The sequence below is a fragment of the Falco cherrug genome, chromosome 10 (genome assembly GCF_023634085.1).
Source record: "Falco cherrug isolate bFalChe1 chromosome 10, bFalChe1.pri, whole genome shotgun sequence".
In the NCBI taxonomy this organism is placed as follows: domain Eukaryota; kingdom Metazoa; phylum Chordata; class Aves; order Falconiformes; family Falconidae; genus Falco; species Falco cherrug.
The window spans coordinates 13,053,873-13,072,778 of NC_073706.1; the positions used below are offsets into that span (position 1 = coordinate 13,053,873).

An 18,906-nucleotide genomic window follows, 5' to 3' on the forward strand; every position below is an offset into this window, starting at 1 on the left:
ATCAGTATTTTCAACCCCATTCCTGAAATACTTCATACGCTTTCTTAGGACTCTTTTTACACATCATTTCCCAAACAGAGAAGACAAACAATAGTGACAATTTACATACACCAAAATACTTAATTTAAAAAATTTGTGACACCTACTAATTTGTGTCTTATCACTGCCCAAAACTGTTGCATTTTCACCTCAGATTGCTAACTTTGCTGCAGCATCCTGTGTTACTAAGCGATTCAAGTCCTGGGCAGCATCCAAATTTGTGGTCCTCAAACCAAGGCGCTCCTTTCAGAAGTAACCCACATGAGTTTTCCATCTCTGGAAATCTATTTAGCTCACTGAACATAGAAACACCATGTAACTTCTAGAGGAGTAGAGTGCAAAATGGCTCAAAAGAAATAAATCACTCTCTTCTGGTGATTGACCAACAACCTCGATCATAAGCCTAGCGATACCCAAAAAAACCAGAAACACCAAGTGTAGACAGACATATGAAGCAAATCCACACATGCTCATCCAAAGGCTGTTAGGAACAACAGTATTTTCCGTAACAGAACTGAACAATATGTAGTCAAAGTTAATAGCTTTCATACTTTAACGGAATTGCAATTATATTCCCATTAGAACCCATCGCTTAAAGAGACACTTATCAGATGTGCAAAGCATCTCATGACACTGACACTCATTTTAACAAAACCAAAAATAACTTCTTGCACAGCTCTGAGTTAAGTTCTTTGAGGTACAAAGCTAAGCATGCAGGATTCCTCAGTTATGAAAGTTTCAATAAGAACAAACACAACTTTCAGCCTGGTGACATATGGCAGATCTGATGTAGCAGATTTCAAATAAAGCGGAATGTTCCTTTTGCTGATGCATGACTTGAACATAAAATCCACCCCTCACCCAGAGGAGTGCTGCAGAAGAGATCCACAGTTATCTTTCAGAGAGAGAGATACCACTTTATGCGCCAAGTATAGGACTCCCAAGCTCTAATCTTGGCAAAATATCGATTCCCTCATGGCCTTGGGCAAGTCAGAACTTCTCTAACTTGCTCTTTCCCCCAGCTCTAAAGCAGAGTTCATACTACTTTATTTACCAACCACACAGGCATGTTGCAAGGATTAAGTTTTGTAAAAGGCTTTGAAAGTAAAACATACTATAAGTACTCTATGAAGCTCCTACTATCATTGTGCATTAGACATTATTTTAACAAAATAGAGCCATGCCAACACAGTTAACAGGCATAACATTGGCAGTACATGCAACATACAGGCAAACTATAATCAGGATATGTTTGAACTCGCTTACTAGTCAGTGAGAAATAGAAACAACTACATTCCACTACTTCATAGTATTTCTTCTGTTCCTTTCTGTATTTCTTGCATCATGGGAGTCCGTAGATTTCCTCATCTGTTTATATTCCTAGTTACTTTAGACACTTCTGGGGTAAGTTTCAAGTACACAGTAAGCCACCAAAGGATGAAGAAGTAACAAACTGTTTTACAATGAAAAGACTGTCTGATCCTTCTCAGTCTGCCACCTTTCTGCTTTTTCTATCCACTCTCTTTTGCCCAACAGCCTAGCACCCCAACTCCTTACTGAAGGAAACTGAACTGCTCCTGCAGACATTACTTTTCAGTGACTCCAGCTCCAAAAAGTATGACTGCTCAACTCGAAAGGATCCGAGTCCATGCTTTAAATTCAGTATGTGTTCAGGTAGTTCTCCCATCCTAAAGCCACTAGAATCAAGGCCTAAGACAGAATCCTTCTTGGACAGCTAACACAAGCTAAAAAATCATCAGTTTCTACAAAAGTTAAACTTCCATTAGCACCAAGTGAAGTTTACAGTCTCTAAGGCCACGAAGAAAACCTTGAACATGCGAATAGATGTAGTCCACTCCCCAGGGTCTGCAGATGTATATCACCAATGTTCTTCCAGGTCCCCTTTGCTTCTAGAAAGCACCAATAGTAAGTTTAAACCAACTGTAGGGGTCATCTGCATTAGTACTGCTCAGAACTCTGGAACATTCAATTTTTAAAGGAGCCCCATCAGTTCCTCAGTTGGGAAAGGGCCCATCTTGTAGCCACCACAGAAATGGCACAAGACACCCTCCAGAAAGAAAGTGATGAAGAAGTCTAGCCTCATCCCTGATCATCAGCTACTGGCAGATCCAACTGCGTTTTGTAAAGTAAAAAAGAAGTTTTATCATTAGATACAAAGCAAAGCAAATCTGTGATAGCAGTTCTACTACAGCTGCACAACTGCATTACTGCTAATGAAAATACTAGTCAGGATAGCAGAAGTAAAAAAAAAAAAAAAAAAAAAATTACATAAAGACAACCTACCCTACCTGCTATCTACAGACAGGACTATCACAGAATCATATTGGGGGGGTGGGAATAGTCTTTAGGATCAAGCTAGCAAATTTTCACAGTACCAACATTCACTCAGAAGGTAAAACAAAAGAGGGAGGGACAAGGGGAAGTGAAGGTTTCTAGATTTCAGTTTCACACAAGCTAGTAGAAAAAACTGTCCAGACCTACTAGCTCTATATTGTTCTTACTGTATACCTACAGCACTCTCCCCAACCTGCTCCTTTCTTTACACAGGCACCTTTAAAAGCTTATTATGAGATGCTCATACATAAAACTAAAGCAGAAGAGAATAACAACCTAAAGCATCTGCAAGAACAGAAACCAAATCTTTGAACCCTCAGGTTGACAGCGCTGCTAAAGTAAGTGTAAGCTCATAGACATTGGTTTTGAAACCGTACTACAGCGTTGCTGAGAAGACAGTATTTTGAAAAGTGATTTCAAAGCACGCAAGTTTTGTCATTTTACAAGATGATCCTACCATGTGTCAGCAGTGACCTCTAAACATTTTAAGAACTCCTACACTGCAAAAGATTAATCTTAGGGCATAATCTCAGTTACGCTTTTCTGCAGACTTTTCTGAGCATCTGTAAAGCAGTAAGTCAATGTTCTGCTGTTAACAAACTCACCGATTTTCCTACCCCTTATCATATTATTGTACACAACACATTTCACATTATTGCTTGAAGTACTTGGAAACAAAGAAATTCTTTTGAAACTGTGACTGAAAATAAATTGTATGATGTTGCATCTTTAAAGCACTATTGTATAAAGAGAAACTTGTGTCTCCATCCCCTAGAAAACCATCTGACAATATTTTTATGTCATTGCTAAGAAGCTGTAAGTAACATTATTTTTGGACCTTCATTACCTGGATCTGTCCAATTGGACCACCAAGTTCCAACATTGGCTCCTGAAGAAAAGCCTAAGCACAACAGTCCTCTTCCTCAAAGAGGTCAGAAGTGGCAAACCGTTATTAATGCACGGATACTCTGAATAGCCCAGTTTCTTTGAGAAGCGATACACCAGAATCCAGTAAGGTCACAACTACGGCCCATTAGCTCTTCCAGCATCTCTAACTTGGTCAGTCAACATTTGATGCCTTGATGTAATACAAAGCATTATTCTAAAAGTAATATATTTTAAAGAGCATTAATTGAGTTTATTTTCCAGATGTTCTTTTTAAAAGAACATTTAAAACCTTTCAAGGTTTCCAATTTTCAAGTCCCAGGTTAATAACACTTACTGACATTTTATATTCTGCTTTCCACACATGCGAAACTAACCTCATTTTGGAGAGCTAGAAACAGTAATTCAGGGTAAGAAAATAACTATAAAGCATGTGCTGCTTATCAGTCAAACCTTCCATAAGAATTTGCTTTCCAAGTGTCTGTAAATCTTGGTGTAGAAAGCAACACGTGCAGCATATGACCTGAAGCTATTTCCAGCACTAAACCTTACAAACCCCTATGAGCACGCACTACTAACTTTTAAAAACATAAACTTGTGAATGCAAATTTGATGCATACAGTAGATGCACAGCATACAAGCACTGCAATTGCAGCTTCATACTACCAAGCTGCCTTTAAAAATCTGGCTTATGATACTGTAATTTGAAATACGATTTCAAAAGCATACCCATCTATTCTGCTTTCACTATGAATGGACACTCACTCTACTACAGGTTACAGCAGCTGCACATGGCTAGACTTTCAGAGATGCTTAGCCCTTGCACCTGTGATACGTCTGTAAGAGCTCAACATCCATCAGGTTTTTAAGTATTGTGAAAGAAACGCTTCATGCAAAACACTTTCAAAGTCAGCTACTTGCACTAAGTATAAAAATGTAAACCAAAGCAATTTAAAAAAAAATAATAATCTGTTTCACTAAAAAAATCCTTTCCAATATTGTCCGTCTCATCACGCAAGAGCCCAATTTCCAATTTCTATGTATTCAGTCATGTATACTTGCTTATTTTAAAAGTCATGCTATTATTTTGAAGTTATAAATATTTTTTAAAGTGTAGGACAGACAAGAAAAGTGCTTAATAAAAAGCCTGAAGTGTTTAGAACCTATATTGTTTTACTTTGATCTACCAAGACCTCCAAAGCAGCAATTTATGGTCCAATTATGCTTAAGGACTGGCAACGCTGCTTCTAAGAGTTGCACATTTCAGTGTGCTATGGCAGTTTGAAAACATCAGCTACCTGGAAAAAAGGTCCCACTGGACTCAACAGTAGCATTTTTCCCATAATCAGGTCTATAATGCAGCATTAGTAAAAATGTAGGTATACATGGCAATAGACTGTAAACGTGAAAAATCCTTTGATACACTGTGGCAATAAATAAATAAATAAGGCTTTTCCAGCCTATCAATCTAGGAGCTTCAAATTAAGCACTGGACTTTCAAGGTACAAGTTTTACTGCTATTTTTTTGAAGTAGTAACAGGTGCAATTTAAATTACTCTTATAGGGAATAATCTTCTATTAAAAAAACATATGAGGAATATTAATGCCAGTTGGAACTGAAGACACACAGAATGTTTGACAGACTTCATCAAACTACATGGCATCACATACCATAGATAGTGTATTACACAAAACAATGTCGTACAGTAACATAGTACAGCTTCTGATCTACCTTTTGTGACAGGTGCATTGTTTTAAGGTTGGTTAGGAGTTTCAGTAGAAATATTTTTATGAAGACCAATTGAAATAGATGATATACAAACCACCACTGATTTCATTTGGTACTAGCAGCAAAATTCAGTTAGTTGTTCTTTGTATACTGCCCTGAAAACAGTGAATAGTAAGAATACCTATTACTATATATTATTAAAAAGACAGGAAACTATGTGTAGGTTCACACAAGCATTTTCAGTTTTAAATGAACCTGGATGCAAGTACAAGCCTGGTTCAAAGTAACAGCAAATATATAGGCTTAAATCTCCAAATCTAGAAGGTATCTAAGGAGGGACTGAACAGTTCCTCAAAAAAGAAATGCTTCTCATCCCACTTTTTACCCACTCACTGAGTTCAGGACTAGATTGCTTGTCCAGAGGTGCTCAGCACTAAGCACGAGACTAGCTACTACAAAAGCTGCAACCCTAGACACAACAGGGTGAGGTAAGGACATAGGAAGACTGCCTTTTGTATCAGAACTCCAGTGACTAAAAAGATGATCATAAGCTTCAAATCTGCGAGTTTTTAAGTTAGACTCTGAAGATGTTTAAAGCAAAAGAAGGCAGTTTTCTTGTGTTGTATCTGCCGCTTCTCTATTCATGAGTGCTCTGTGGTACTGGGGGCATGCAGGGACAGAGAGGGAATTGAACAGCACGCAAAGGTTACACGAACTACTGACAAAACCGCCTTAAAAGTCAAAATGCCTTACGTGGAAATGAAATAGCAACACTTCATTTAATAATAAAAATATTCCATTGTCATGCTTTGGCAATTTGCAGCTTCATCTATACTCACATAGTAACAAAGACTCCAGGCAGAATTATTTTCAAATTATTACTGCTGAAAAGACTATTCCGTCACCCAAAATCAGATGCAAAGTAGTAGAATGCTACTACGCTACTACTCAAAACCAGATGATTCTCATTGTTAAATGTAATGCCTTTTCCACAACTCACAACTGAACAGCGAAAAAATCTTATTTGGATCCCTTCCGCCCTGCAAGAAATAGACTTCCAAACTAAAACCCCTCGATCCTCTTACTTACCTGGTGGTAACTGAAAATTCTGAATGTTAGTTGGATTCTGAGGTGGCTGAGGCAAACGAGGTGCTAAAACTGTAGGAGTCAAAGTTGCTCTGATTCCACTCGTAGTTGCTGTTGGAGTCCTTGGCAGACTTTGTGCCACTGTATTGGCAGTGCCTTTAGCCATTCCAGTGGGGGTGCCAGGAGCTGCAGGAGGTATCCCACCAGGATTGGGAGCAACATTGGAGAGCCCAGCTTGCATAGTTTGCCCAATAATCATGTTACCCCCTGTAGTACTGGGCTGGCCACCAGTAGCCAGCGTCTGCTGTTGGGATACTGCCTGGACTATAGTTTTAGGAGACTCCGATTTGATGACCTGTGTGGCGGGAGCTGCTGGCACAGTGGAACCAGACTGGCTGTTCACAAGCGATGTCTGGAGGGAAACTCCAGATCCCACAGTGGCTGTAGCAACAGCAGGAAAACTCCCCACACTGATGGTTGAATTGATCACAGTATTGCTCCCGTTCTGAGTGGCTGCACCAGCTGCAGCTACTGTGGGTCCTGCGGTGTGAATCGGTGGCCTCACAAGCGTTACTGTAGGCGCCCCAGTTCCAATGCTTGGTGGTGGTTGCGAGGAGATAACTGTGGGCGAGGAGGAAGATGCAGAGGACACAGCAGTATTAAGGAAAGAAGTCTGGATGACAGTGTTGGAAGCCGATGGCAAAACAGCATTAACAGTATTTCCTTTCCCCACAGATCCAGGTCCATTGTTAACGAGAGGGGCAACAGCAGGTGCAGAAGCAGGGTTAGCAGTCACAGGAGTCCCAGAGAAAGCAGCACTTCCTGTGTGGTGAGAATTCATCACCACGTTACTCCCATTCAAAGTTTGCACTGTTGTGGTCCCAATCTTGCCATTCCTGGTGGACAAGGCAGTTGCCATAGTGCTGATAACCACCGATTTGCCCTGACTGAGGGTCCCTGGAGCAGCAGTGACCTCAGATCCTCCTGCTACTGCAGTGGTGGTGCTGGTGCTCGTTGTGGTGGCTCCATCCAGAGCTGAAGTCTGGGACCTGGTGTTATGATTAATAACGCCCCCTTGCACTCCTCCTGCTCCTGCAAAACAACAAGAAGGTTAAACAGAAAGAACGAGCAAGAAGAGAGGTCCAGAGAAGACAGAATGTTCTCCCTCATCACCAAGTCTTCTCCATCTCCCAGGCAGCCCACCTGGAGCCAAGAAACGGGACAGGGAACAAAATGATCACAGCTTTGAAGACATTATCTCGAAGCCTCTAACTTCCCACCAAAGACTGGCATATTCAATATTAATTGTGACACCCTGCTTTCAACACTACAGTAAGACAAAACAGGGAAAACAGATTTGATACAAACCAAAGGAAGGGAGGAGGAAGACCACCTTAGACCTCTTTCCCCATTCTAGAACCTGACATAATGCTTAGCAACAGAAGTGCAATGGCAGAGAGGGCAAAACAGCAGTGGAGCACACATTAATAAGCCATGTTCCCTATGCCCTGCACATGTTACCCTCTAATCCTTTCATCTCCTACAGTTAGATCGGGAGGCTCAACAATGGCAAAACATGAAAAAGTAAAAGGAAAGAAAAACATTGGCCTGTCAAGGGAAGTAGTGCTGCAAGGCCTGGAGCAGGTTACCAGAAGAGCCCTCCACTTTATTACAGAATTTGTTCTTCCAGATCTGAAGTTCCCACAGCCAGAGATACTTAAAAATAAATAAATAAATAAAAAGCAAAGCTGGTTTCGAGAAGAGACAAGGTGATGTAGCTTCTTGTCCTGAATAATCCTCACGCCTCTTGACGAGAGGCCTGGTGTTACCACAAGTACAATCACACACAGTCCAGGTCCTGGCCCTAAGGAGACAGAAATGTGGAAAGAATAGTGACAGACAGATACAGAGATGCACGTTGTAAGGGTTAAGGAGATCCTCCTAGAAGAGCTTCATTAATCGTAACAGAGGGTCTGTAATATCTTCTCACACTTCAGCAACAAGAAAGCGAGCAAAAAAAGGAAATAAAAAGGGCGGGGGGGGGGTGGGGGGAGGAATTGCAGAGAGGTTCTGGGGAGGCATTTCTTTTAATTCCCCTGAAAAACAGCTTCCCTCCCTTGCCATGTAGTGAGCTCTTAGTCCCAGCCCTCACACTAGCCCCTCGCACCTTCACCACAGGGAGAGGGGGCACATTCATTCCCAGGGAGCTACCGGGGGCGGGCGGGCGGCAGAAGACGGTGTCGAGGTGGGGTGTCGTGGCCTGAATTCCCCCCCTTCCTGGGACCCGGTGTTGTGACAACACCCCCTTGAGGGCAGAGGAGGAACGGAGGTGTCGAATGCCCCCTCCAAGCCCCTGGAACAAGGGAGGGGGGTGGGGGAGGAATATCCAGGCGGGCAGATATGGGGGGGAAGCATTTTGAGGGACTTCCTCCCCTTGAAATCCCCCCTCGCTTCCTCCTCTACAGGAAATAGGTGTCATGATTAATAACACCCCCTTGCACTTCAGCAACAGAGAAGGGGGAGGGGAAGGAGCATTTACACAGACAGCTAAGGCGGCATTATCAAAAGGGAATCCCCCCCATAACCTCCCCCCCGGGGAAGGCAAGGGGGGCAGCCACAGGCGGCACGGGGGGCACAGCCGTTACCCAGGGGGTGGGCTCTGCCTCCCCCAGCCCCCCAGATCGAGAGAGCCCCTCTTACACTCCAGCAACAAGGGCAGGAAAAGCGGAGGGGACCGGCCGAGTCACGGACGGGCACTGCCGGCTGGTTCTGCGGGGAGGCTGCCCCCACACATGATAAAACACCCTCTCGTAAGCAGAGGCGAGGAGGGAAAATAAAGGGGAGGGCGCAGAGGCGCGGATACACACCGAGGGGGCATGCCGAGGGGAGGCTCTCCCCCATATGATCGATACCACCCTTTGCACTCCCGCTCCTGCCACAACGAGAAGGAGGAGAGAGGGAAAAGGGGGGAAAGCAGTGAGGGAAGGAGGCAGCCGGAGCTGGGGAGTGGGGGGAGGGGAGGGCCCCTCTCCCTCAGAGCCCCCCACCCCTGCCCATGTTACCTGCTTTTGTGATCTCTGGGGCACTCAGTCCCATCTTGCTGCTGCTGCTGCTCTCTGTCTGGGCATTAGCATTGCCTCCTACTACTACTCCTCCAGGGCTAGGGCTAGGGCTGCTGCTGCTACTGCTGCTGCTCACAACATGGTTCCCCAGCAGCCCCCCAGCGGCCCTCAGGGGCTCCTGCGCCTTGTGGTGCTGGTGGTGGTGGCCGGAGGCCGCCAGCTGGGACTCCAGGGAGCCCACCAGGTCGCTCACCACCTTCTCATCCACCTCCGTGTTCAGGAAAACCTCATCCAGCAGATCCGAGCCCGCCGCCATCTTTTTTTTGGAGGGTTCCTGTGAGCTGCTCCCTCCTCCCCCCCCTCCCCTTCCACTCCTCCCTCCCTCCCCCCACCCCACACACACACACTCCGTCGCCAACCGCGCACGCGCACGCCGCCAGCCTCACATCACCGGCCGGAGAGGGATTCCGCCCGCCGCTGATTGGCCGGCGGCCCTTTATAAAAGGCGGGGCAAATGGCTGCGAACGTTTAGTTGGGAGTCGGGCGGCAGCTGCGCGGCGGCGGCGCGGCGGCCGGGGGCGGCCGGGGGGCGGCGGGCTCGGCGCGGCAGGCCGCGGCTCTAGGGGCGGGCGGGGCCGGGCCCGGGCTGGCGGGGCGGCGGGGGCGGCCACGGCTCTTTGTCTGCCGCGGCCCAAAATGGCTGCATGTTTCCCTGCTGCTCCCTGCGTCCGGGTCTCCCCCGCCGGCGCGGGTCTGAAGGGCGCCCCACACCTGTGCCAGCTGCGTGTAACTGATCCACCGGCGGCGGGGCGGGGGGGGGACGCGGCCGGCCAGGCCCCACGCCCAGCCCTGGGCGGGGGCAGCGGGCGAGGAGGAGCAGCCGGCCCCCGCGCCTCCCTCCGCCGCTGGCAGAGGCGGGCTGCCCCGCAGCGCTGCCCGCCCAGGCGGCCGCGGCCCCTCGGCTCGGTGCGGCAGCGGCCGGGCGGCGGGGGCGGGCGGCGGCGCCGTGTGCCAGGCGCGGTCTCCGCAGGCTCCCGCCGCGGCCTGAGCAGCCTGACTCAGCACGGCGGGCCGCCGAGGGGCCGGGGCCAGCCCCGGGAAGCGCGCCCGGGCGGGGCGGGCGGGGCGCTGGGCAGGCCGAGGGGAGCGGGGGAAGAGAGGGAGAGGCCCATTTCGAACGGGCCACTCGCAGCTCCGACTGGAGCCGTGAGGCGGGGGCCCCGCCGGCCGGGGACGGTCCCCGCCCGTGTAGCGGCGTGTGTTACACCCCCGCCGCCGCTTAACCCTTGGGGGGCAGAGCCGGACGGCGGGGCCGGGGGGCTGCCGAGCTCCGGGGGGGCTCGGCCCGCCGGGCGCCGGCCTTACAGTAGGGAGCTGCACTTTGACCCTGTTGTGCAACCATCGGAAAGGAAGTAAATAAAGTAAAAATCCAACCTGCCTTGTAAGAAACGCTCTCTGCTGCCAGGCACTGTTTCCCCCAGAAAACTGAACTATTGGGACAACATTAATTGAGAGAGAAATCGTAGCATGTGGTAAGTTTTAAGGCGTATCAAGCTTAAAATAGCACCTCTTATTTTAGGACTATAAAATAAGCTTTGCTCTTACGTACTGGGAATGGGTGGAATGAGAGGCTGGGACCGCGTTGCAGCAGGATCCACTCAGCACCTGCTGGTGCTCGGGGTTGCCCAGCCTGGTAGCCGGTGGCCAGCTGCAAAGGTGGCAGCTTGGAAGAGCGAGAGCTACAAGTTAGCTATGAGAAGGGATTGCTTTAAATAGGTCAAAGTCTTCTCTACTTAGGGTTGCCCCAACATGGGTGTCAACGCTTCCTGCATTACGTCTTTGTGGTGATCGTTTAACTTGCACTGTAACATGAATGAAGCTGCTCTGCGGGCTGGCTGCACTGCCAGTGATGGGAACCGGGCTGGAGTGCCATCCCGGCTCATCCTGCCCCCAGATACGAGCTGGAGTGCCATCCCAGCTCATCCTGCCCCCAGATACGAGCTGGAGTGCCATCCCGGCTCATCCTGCCCCCAGATACGAGCTGGAGTGCCATCCCGGCTCATCCTGCCCCCAGATACAAGCTGGAGTACCATCCCAGCTCATCCAGCCCCCAGATATGAGCTGGAGTACCGTTCCCTGTCATCCTGGCCCTGGATACACAAATGTGTCTGAGGGAGAAGCTGTTTGCAAAAGCTCACAGGGGGAACAAAGGGAAGGGTGTTTGTTCTTAACATGTAGGCCTCAAAGAAGAAGGCAAGTAAATATCTTTAAATCAAAAATCTTAGAAATCCACAGTTTATGGTGATATTACCGTTCCAGTTTCTCATGTCCTCACGCCTGCTTTAACCTGAGCAGCAGTTACAGCACTGAGCCTTTCCTAAGGCTCTGATCACTTCACCAGGTGGCATCACTGGAAGGGACTGCCTAAGTCCTCTGAGAAGTTTTATATTAATCTTTTATTATTGTTCTCAGGTGTTTTGTACTCTGCAGCTTTTCTCAGTCACCGTTCAAAACTCAAGGGAGAGAAAGAAAACACATTTTCCTTCTCTATGACTTCCATTTTATCAATTTTTGCCGAACTACAATGCTGCAAAGGAGCTGCAATTTTACAGACAGCGTTGCAGGTTGTGCCGCCCGTTTCTTACGAGGCAGGAGTGCAGCTTCAGGCGGGGTGGTCCCTGCCAGTTTGCTACTGCCACAGTGGAGCACTTTGCTAGTTTTAGCTATGGTGAAATTCTATAAGCAACATACCAAAGAACTATCCAGAATAGAAGTCTGGTCGCATTCCCTATCCAGTGGAAGAGTTAATCTACATCAGCTGCTCAAATGATTTATTAAGGGTAAAAAAGCTAGACTTGAGCTAAAACAGCCCGATGGCGCAGAGCGGCTGCCAGTCTGTCTTTCGTGGCATCTACCCAGGAGTACAGCCCGGTGCTGGGCCACAGCGCCCAAGGAGCGATGGAGGGAGAGTGGGTGACAGGGAAGACGGATGAAATTATCAAGTGGCAGCAGTAGTCAGCATGAAGGGTCAGGGCAGCTTATATTCTTCTCCTGCTCCCATTCTAGGACAGCTTGAATGTAGTTTACAGTTGCATACAAAACCAGAAATAAAAACCTAGAAATCTTCATGTCCTTGTTCTAACACTCTCTTTAGTGTACCATATGGCATATCTACCATACTAGGTAAACAACTTTACAAAATTACAAGAGCAACTGAGATTCGTTACAACTTGTGCATTATAAGTGTGTAGCATTCATTACTGAATAATTTATCTTTTCATACTCTCTGCCTCTTGTTTGACATTGGAAGTAACTTTCTAGACTGGAATCTTCAGGACTGGGATTCCAGCTCCTCTGTAGTCCGTACTGCACACCTTCTGTTTTAAATGGTATGGAAGAGCAACTTGCATAAGAATTCCAGTAATGGATTACTAGTAATTATCAGTGTTGGTGTAGTAGTCATCAGACTCTATATACAGTGAATGCTATCTATTTCACCCATCAGCAATTACACCAAAAGATCTTGAATGTTATAGGCACGTATGGATTCTCTCTAGTGTCAAAGAGTAGAAGGTAGCAGGAGCTATACAGGAAAAATCACAGAATGGTTTAGGTTGGAAAAGACCTTTAAGATCACCGAGCCCAACCGTTAACCCGGCGCTGCCAAGCCCACCACCAACCCACGTCCCTGAGCGCCACATCTACGTGTCCTTTAACCCCCCCCAGGGCTGGTGACTCCACCACGTCCCTGGGCAGCCTGTCCCAGTGCTGGGCCACCCTCTGGGGAAGGAATTTTCCCTAATATCCAACCTAAACCTCCCCTGGCGCAACTGGAGGCCGTTTGCTCTTGTCCTGCCGCTTGTTACCTGGAACAAGAGACTGACCCCACCTTGCTACAGCCTCCTATGAGGTAGTTGTGCAGAGTGAGGTGGTGTTCCCTCAGCCTCCTTTTCTCCAGGCTAAACACCCCAGTTGCCTCAGCTGCCCCTCATAAGACTCGTGCTCCAGCCCCTTCACCAGCTTTGCTGCTCTTCATGGGACTGTCAGTTCCTTTACGCTGCTCGTTTTAGTATACTATTATTTAAAATACTTATTTTTTTCCCTACTGCACAGAGCCTGTATCTCAAGATGCAAGTGGTAATGCAATTGTCTTTCTGTTTGTTTTCTAAAAATGTAGTTAACCCAGAATTCATTACAGGAACATCTGACAGAGGTGACAGCAGGATGGATTATGGTGATAAGGGACATACCAGAGAAGCCTACAGATGGTTTGTGAGGAGAGTTGCTTTTGGGTGTCTGTATGTAGCTCCTACAAGTTTTAACCAACCAGTCAGAATACTAAAGTCCCATCAATAAATAGATGAAAAACTGATAGTGATGGTTTTGACTGGTAATTTTTTGCTCTCCTTTCCTGCCCCTTTCTCTGTTCCTTACCCAGCGACTGATCATTTAAAATGCTGAAAGTTAGGGTTTAGCCAGTAACACCTTGATTCCACAAATTCAGTCAAACAAAATGACAGAATCCACGCAAATTTTGGTTTTATTCCGAAAGCTTCACTGTCCTTAAAGCCAGTATCCCACTTGACCTTTCTGCCTTGTACCCCATTTCCAATTTTTCTTTTTTGCGGAGTTCAAGGGCTCAATGGACAATTTGGTGAGTACAGAGTGTCAGGAGGAGATAAAGGAGTGGAGCCCTGACTGAAGATGATGCAGTCCTATGCAGAAGCTCCCAGCTGGTAAAATTTGAAAGCCTGTGTGCTGATTCTTCTGCAAATGGCTGTCAGTCTGTGCTAACAAGTGTTCAGTGAAAACAGCAAGGCTTCATATGCATCTGGAATACAAAGGTTTGACAATCTGTAGAAAAAATATTCCTGTTTTAAGTATTTTACTTTGATTTTAGTGGTAAATGCAGCCTTAGTACAGACATGCACATGGAGATAAATAAAACTTCAATGTCTCTTTGCAGTCTATGGACTTTACTGTCTTCTTGTTGGAATTGGAAATTACTGTTAAAGTCTTGGTCTTAAAATCATCCCATGTATTTCAGCTGTCCTTAGGTGAATCCCTGAAGAAGTCTAATTCTCCTAATAGTCAAGGATTAATATTCAAAATTAAGTATGTTATGCTCCAGGAAAACGTCTTAATCCTTGCACTGTAAAATAAAAAGAGATGAACAGTAGATTTGGAAAGCAACTGTACAGTCCCTTTTTATTTTAGGATAATCATACCTACCTAAACTCCTATTTCCACTTGAGGACAGGCTATTTCTGCTAGCTACAGAAGCACCAGCCCTTTGACTGCAATTCAGTGTTCCAGACAGAACACCTAGCACAGTGCTGCTATGGAGGAGGTATGGCAAAACTACCCGCTTATTTAAGTGTTTACAGCTGCATAACAGTTACTGGAAGTCCAGAAGAGGAGCAGAGAAACAAACAACTCTTCTTTTCATAAAATATATTTAATTATAGTGAGATATGATTGAAGAAATATATTACGTGACAACTTGAGGGATATCCTCTTTTTAAAAACAAGGTACTTAACAATACCTAGGTATTAACTGGGAAATACATAGAAAATATCTGTTAGAGAGAGACTACGTACGAGCTTGCTTTCCAAAAAGAAAAGTTAGCTGAGCACACAACTGCCTTGGCAATCTTCTCTAGTTTTTATGAGACAGTTAGAAGACTCTGTCACTAATACATACTACATGCAATTCGTATGGGAATTATTTAAGTATGGCTGTACTGAGGCACACCAAAGTCCACACAACTTAACATCCTGTGCCCAAAAGAAGAGGCCCAGAGAATATACTGTGGGATAAAGGTTTATTCTTTAAAGGCCTTCAAGGCTTTACAGTATAAAAGAGCTGTGGAATATTGTTTCTACTTCCCAACTGCTCTTAATCTAATTTATCGGGCTACTTACTGCCTGCCAAGATAGGAAGTATCAATATCCAGACTCATCTGTAAGGGAAGAGCTAGGGAACTTTACTACAAAAAAAAGAGCACTTGTATAAGGAGATGGAAGTTTCCAAATACACATCCCAGCAGCTAGCAGATGGGTTTTTTAAGTAAATCTTCTGAATGGAGATTACTAGCAAATGGCCAGATTTCTGTCTGTGGAAAAGACAAGAAGCAGGCATGTCATCAAAGATTTGTGTTTTATCTGTTCTGAAAATTTTCTTGTGCAAGTCTACATGATTCGCAGGAAAAAATATTATTAAAAGATTGGTGGTCCTTCTGGTCACTACAACTAGCTTCAATAATTTCACATATTTTGAATTTAGCAAATTATTAGAACTGACTGGGCAAAATGAAAATGCTTTCATCTCTAAGCAAATTAAAGTAACTTTTGGAAAATTGAATCACTATTTCCAAGTGATACTCTGACAGAATATGTCAAGAAAATGTGCCTACTGATGGGTCTCATTACTAGAAATCCAATTTGCACATTTTACAGTCAGGATTTGTTAGAATATGTTTGAAGTATTTATTTTTAGTGAGAGGTGACTTGGGCAGTTTTTGCTTCAATTGTTCTGGGATTCTTTGTGAGCAAAGTATTACCTTGCCAGGGATGTTTTACCAACAATATGCCCTCAGACAACCTAAGCAGTATACTAATACAACAGATACTCCAGTTCTGGACTCTTTTGTGCCCTCTTGATTCAGAGCTGTACTAGTTCTTCCCTGAGCCTTCCAGCATCATTCAATATCTAACATTCTCTCCACCAGTCCTCAGTGTTTACTTTTTGAGCAGCGCGTATCACTGGTCCTCTTGGTCCTCTTCCTCCTTTACTCTTCGAGATTCCAATTCTCCACCTCCCAGCAATTTTGAAAAATAACAGATAAATCAGCCCGGTGCCTCCAGACACAAGCTTGGTAGCTGCCATGGTCAGAAAGTTGCTTACAGCTCTGTCCAGCTTCATACATGACATACGGTACTGGTCACTCAGGTCACTTTGAAGAGGTATAGTTAGGATGGCTTCACTTGAGATGTAAAGGCCACAGAAAATTTCCTTGTCTATGTCAAGATACTAACTGGTCAAGTTACTAACTTGTCACTGATGATGCTGTATGTGCTAATAATGTGCACTGCTTCCTCCTCTCCCTAATAATCTTCTGCATATCAGATGAAGCCAAGAGACAGAGAAGATGGGAACGTACATGGTGTGATGCTATTGCACTCCCCGTTATGTGCACTGAGAGCAGAGCAGCATGCACTGTTAACACTGGAACTCCTTACAGAACTGAAGACTGCTTGATTTTTTTCCAGTCAATACCATGATACACCATTCTTAGATCATTGCTTTTTTGATCCAACAAAAAGAGTTTTTACTGGACACTTGTTTAACAATTGACCAGTTATGGCAATCAGTGTTATCCTCTTTCTTTATACGCTTCCCTCCACTCACTCACCTTTAAAACCACATAAAAAGAAAGAAATGAAAGAGCTAAAGATAAATCTTCACGTTCTTTGTTCTTGATCAGTGCCAAGAACAGGTACAGTTAATGCCACGTCAGTCACGAAACAGCAGTTGCTGTAGTTGAAAACATTTGTCCTATGGAATTTGATAGGCATGTTTTTTATCACAACGCCTAGAGGTTGTAAGTTATGGGAACAGAGTTGGACACATTTTTTGTCCTTATGCCCCTGTCTAAATCATTCAAAAGCCCTATGGCACCCTTCTTTTAAAACAGAGGAGTTACGTAAAAAGAGGATTTTGTGTGTGTGTCTGCATATATACTTTTTAGCTCAACAATAAGAAATGTCAAATGAAACTAACTGGCTGAAAAGTTGCTAAAACTTTCAGCACACATACAATACGCAGTTCAAAATCCAGATTCTTGTAGACTTGAACTGGAAGAATAATCACATGTGTAAGCATTTCTGAAAGTCATCTTCAGATGACAAAAATGGCTAAATCATTTTCCCTACTCCATTTCTAGTTCATAGTCTGCCAAATGCTCTTACAAGTCTTAGGAGACAATAGGATTCCTCAGAGCAACCTGACTGATCTTGGTGACATTATAAAAACAGAAACAAAAGACACTGAACTGGAAAGCCAGTGCAGACAGAAGAGGTATGGAAACATCATCATTTAAAGAAAAAAAAATTAAATCTAGTAAAGGAGGTTTGTTTTGGTTGCAATGAATTGAGATTGTATCTAAACGTTTTGTGGATTTGGAATGCAAAAAGTATGTAAGCGAGATTTTGCCAAGTTATTTTTTTAATGACTTCTCTGTAATAACTGGTTAAAATAAATCATGCTGTAGCTTCTTCATTGAGCTGCTGCAGACTTAATGAAAACACAGCATGAAAGGCTATTATACAAGGGTGTTTTTTTAATTCTCCAGCAGTCTAAAATAGTAGAATATGACTTCAGACTATAGGTTACTTTCTTACACTACCTATAATATATTCTCACTATCAGAGACAGAGTTCAAGGACTTGCCCTATTCCTTTTAGTGAGCTTTTGCTCATTTTTGAAACTCCAAACAAATCAAGTAACTCAGATATGGAATATGTTCCCACAGTTGACAGAGGAAACTAGTACATGTTTTGAAGAAAGTCAGACAAATATTTTATCTCTCAAAATAGAAGATGGGGAAAACTTCTAACCCAAAGGAAATGACACACCTAGATGAAGGGCCAAGTTTTTTATGTTAAGTTGTTCCTTGTTGTCACTTTGGTCTGTATGGTGTTACTTGCAATACTCTTCCATTACCACAAAAGCGAAACAAGGTTGCTGTCACTCTTACTTAATTTTCTAGGTAAGACCATAAACCCATCAATCTGTGTAAAGTAACCATTTATCAATGACCAGACAAAATGGCAGGCAACAAATACCACATCTTATTTAGGAAAGATGATTAGTTAGGGAAGCAATAGACAATGTGTATGTTTTTGTGTAAGAAAGTCAAATTGTTTTTATGAAACTATAAAACTTGTTGGTCTGAATTATTTTCAGCAGACCAAAAGAGGGAGCTGCTTTTGCTGCTCTCTACAGTTTAGTGGGCCAATAAGTTTACTCATTCATTACTATTACTTGACATGAAGCCATCTAAGTAGGATTGTACAGCTTGGCAGCTTGAAGCCATCCCTGCTACACCTTCATCCCCAGCAAGAACCCATCAAACGTAACATCCTTGGAATTTTAAAAGCTATGTGAAGTTGCATATAGGTACATGTGCTGGTATGATTACACAACATGCTAGTTCTTACCCCTGTACTACTACCAGCATTTCCACTGACTTAAAAAAAAAAAAAAAGTCTGTGCAGGGCCATGTTGCCCCCTTCCTAAAGTCCTCCTGTCATTAAAAGAGATTGACAGAAAACAGAACCCTTAAACCTTCACTTGCAGTTCATTGTTCTAAATTAAAACTTTTTAATTCAGAAGGATCATCTCTCCAACAGGAGCCACACCACTGTCTTTTATATCTAGGTGGAGTAGTGAGCCACCTGCATCACACACCTGCATTCACCCTCAACTCTACTTGGGGTTCTTTCTGCTTCATCAACAATTGAGATTCTTCAGACCAGCTTTTGCTCCCAGCCATACTTGCACAAACCTTTTGCCTTCAAAACATCTTACTAACAACTGCACATCCCAGATAGCCTTTAGAAGTTTGTCACAGGTGATGTCATGGGCCGAGTAAATGCTGAGGATGCTGCTGAGTAAAATGCAGAGTCCAAGATGAAGCTGTGAGGTGGACTGGAAAAAAAATTGAGCATATTAATATGAATTAAGGA

General features: G+C 44.5%; 1 protein-coding gene across 1 annotated transcript in view; it reads right to left on the minus strand.

Annotated features, from left to right (window-relative positions):
• The window catches only part of TAF4 (TATA-box binding protein associated factor 4), a 39,915-nt gene extending 30,400 nt beyond the window's left edge, over positions 1 to 9,515 (minus strand). The window contains exons 1-2 of the mRNA XM_005444892.4: positions 9,157 to 9,515; positions 6,098 to 7,186 (exon numbers count right to left, since the gene is read on the minus strand). Coding sequence (XP_005444949.1) covers positions 6,098 to 7,186; positions 9,157 to 9,472 — 1,405 coding nt within the window. The 5' untranslated portion in view covers positions 9,473 to 9,515. The remainder of the gene's footprint in view (positions 1 to 6,097; positions 7,187 to 9,156) is intronic.
• Positions 9,516 to 18,906: the final 9,391 nt, after the last annotated feature.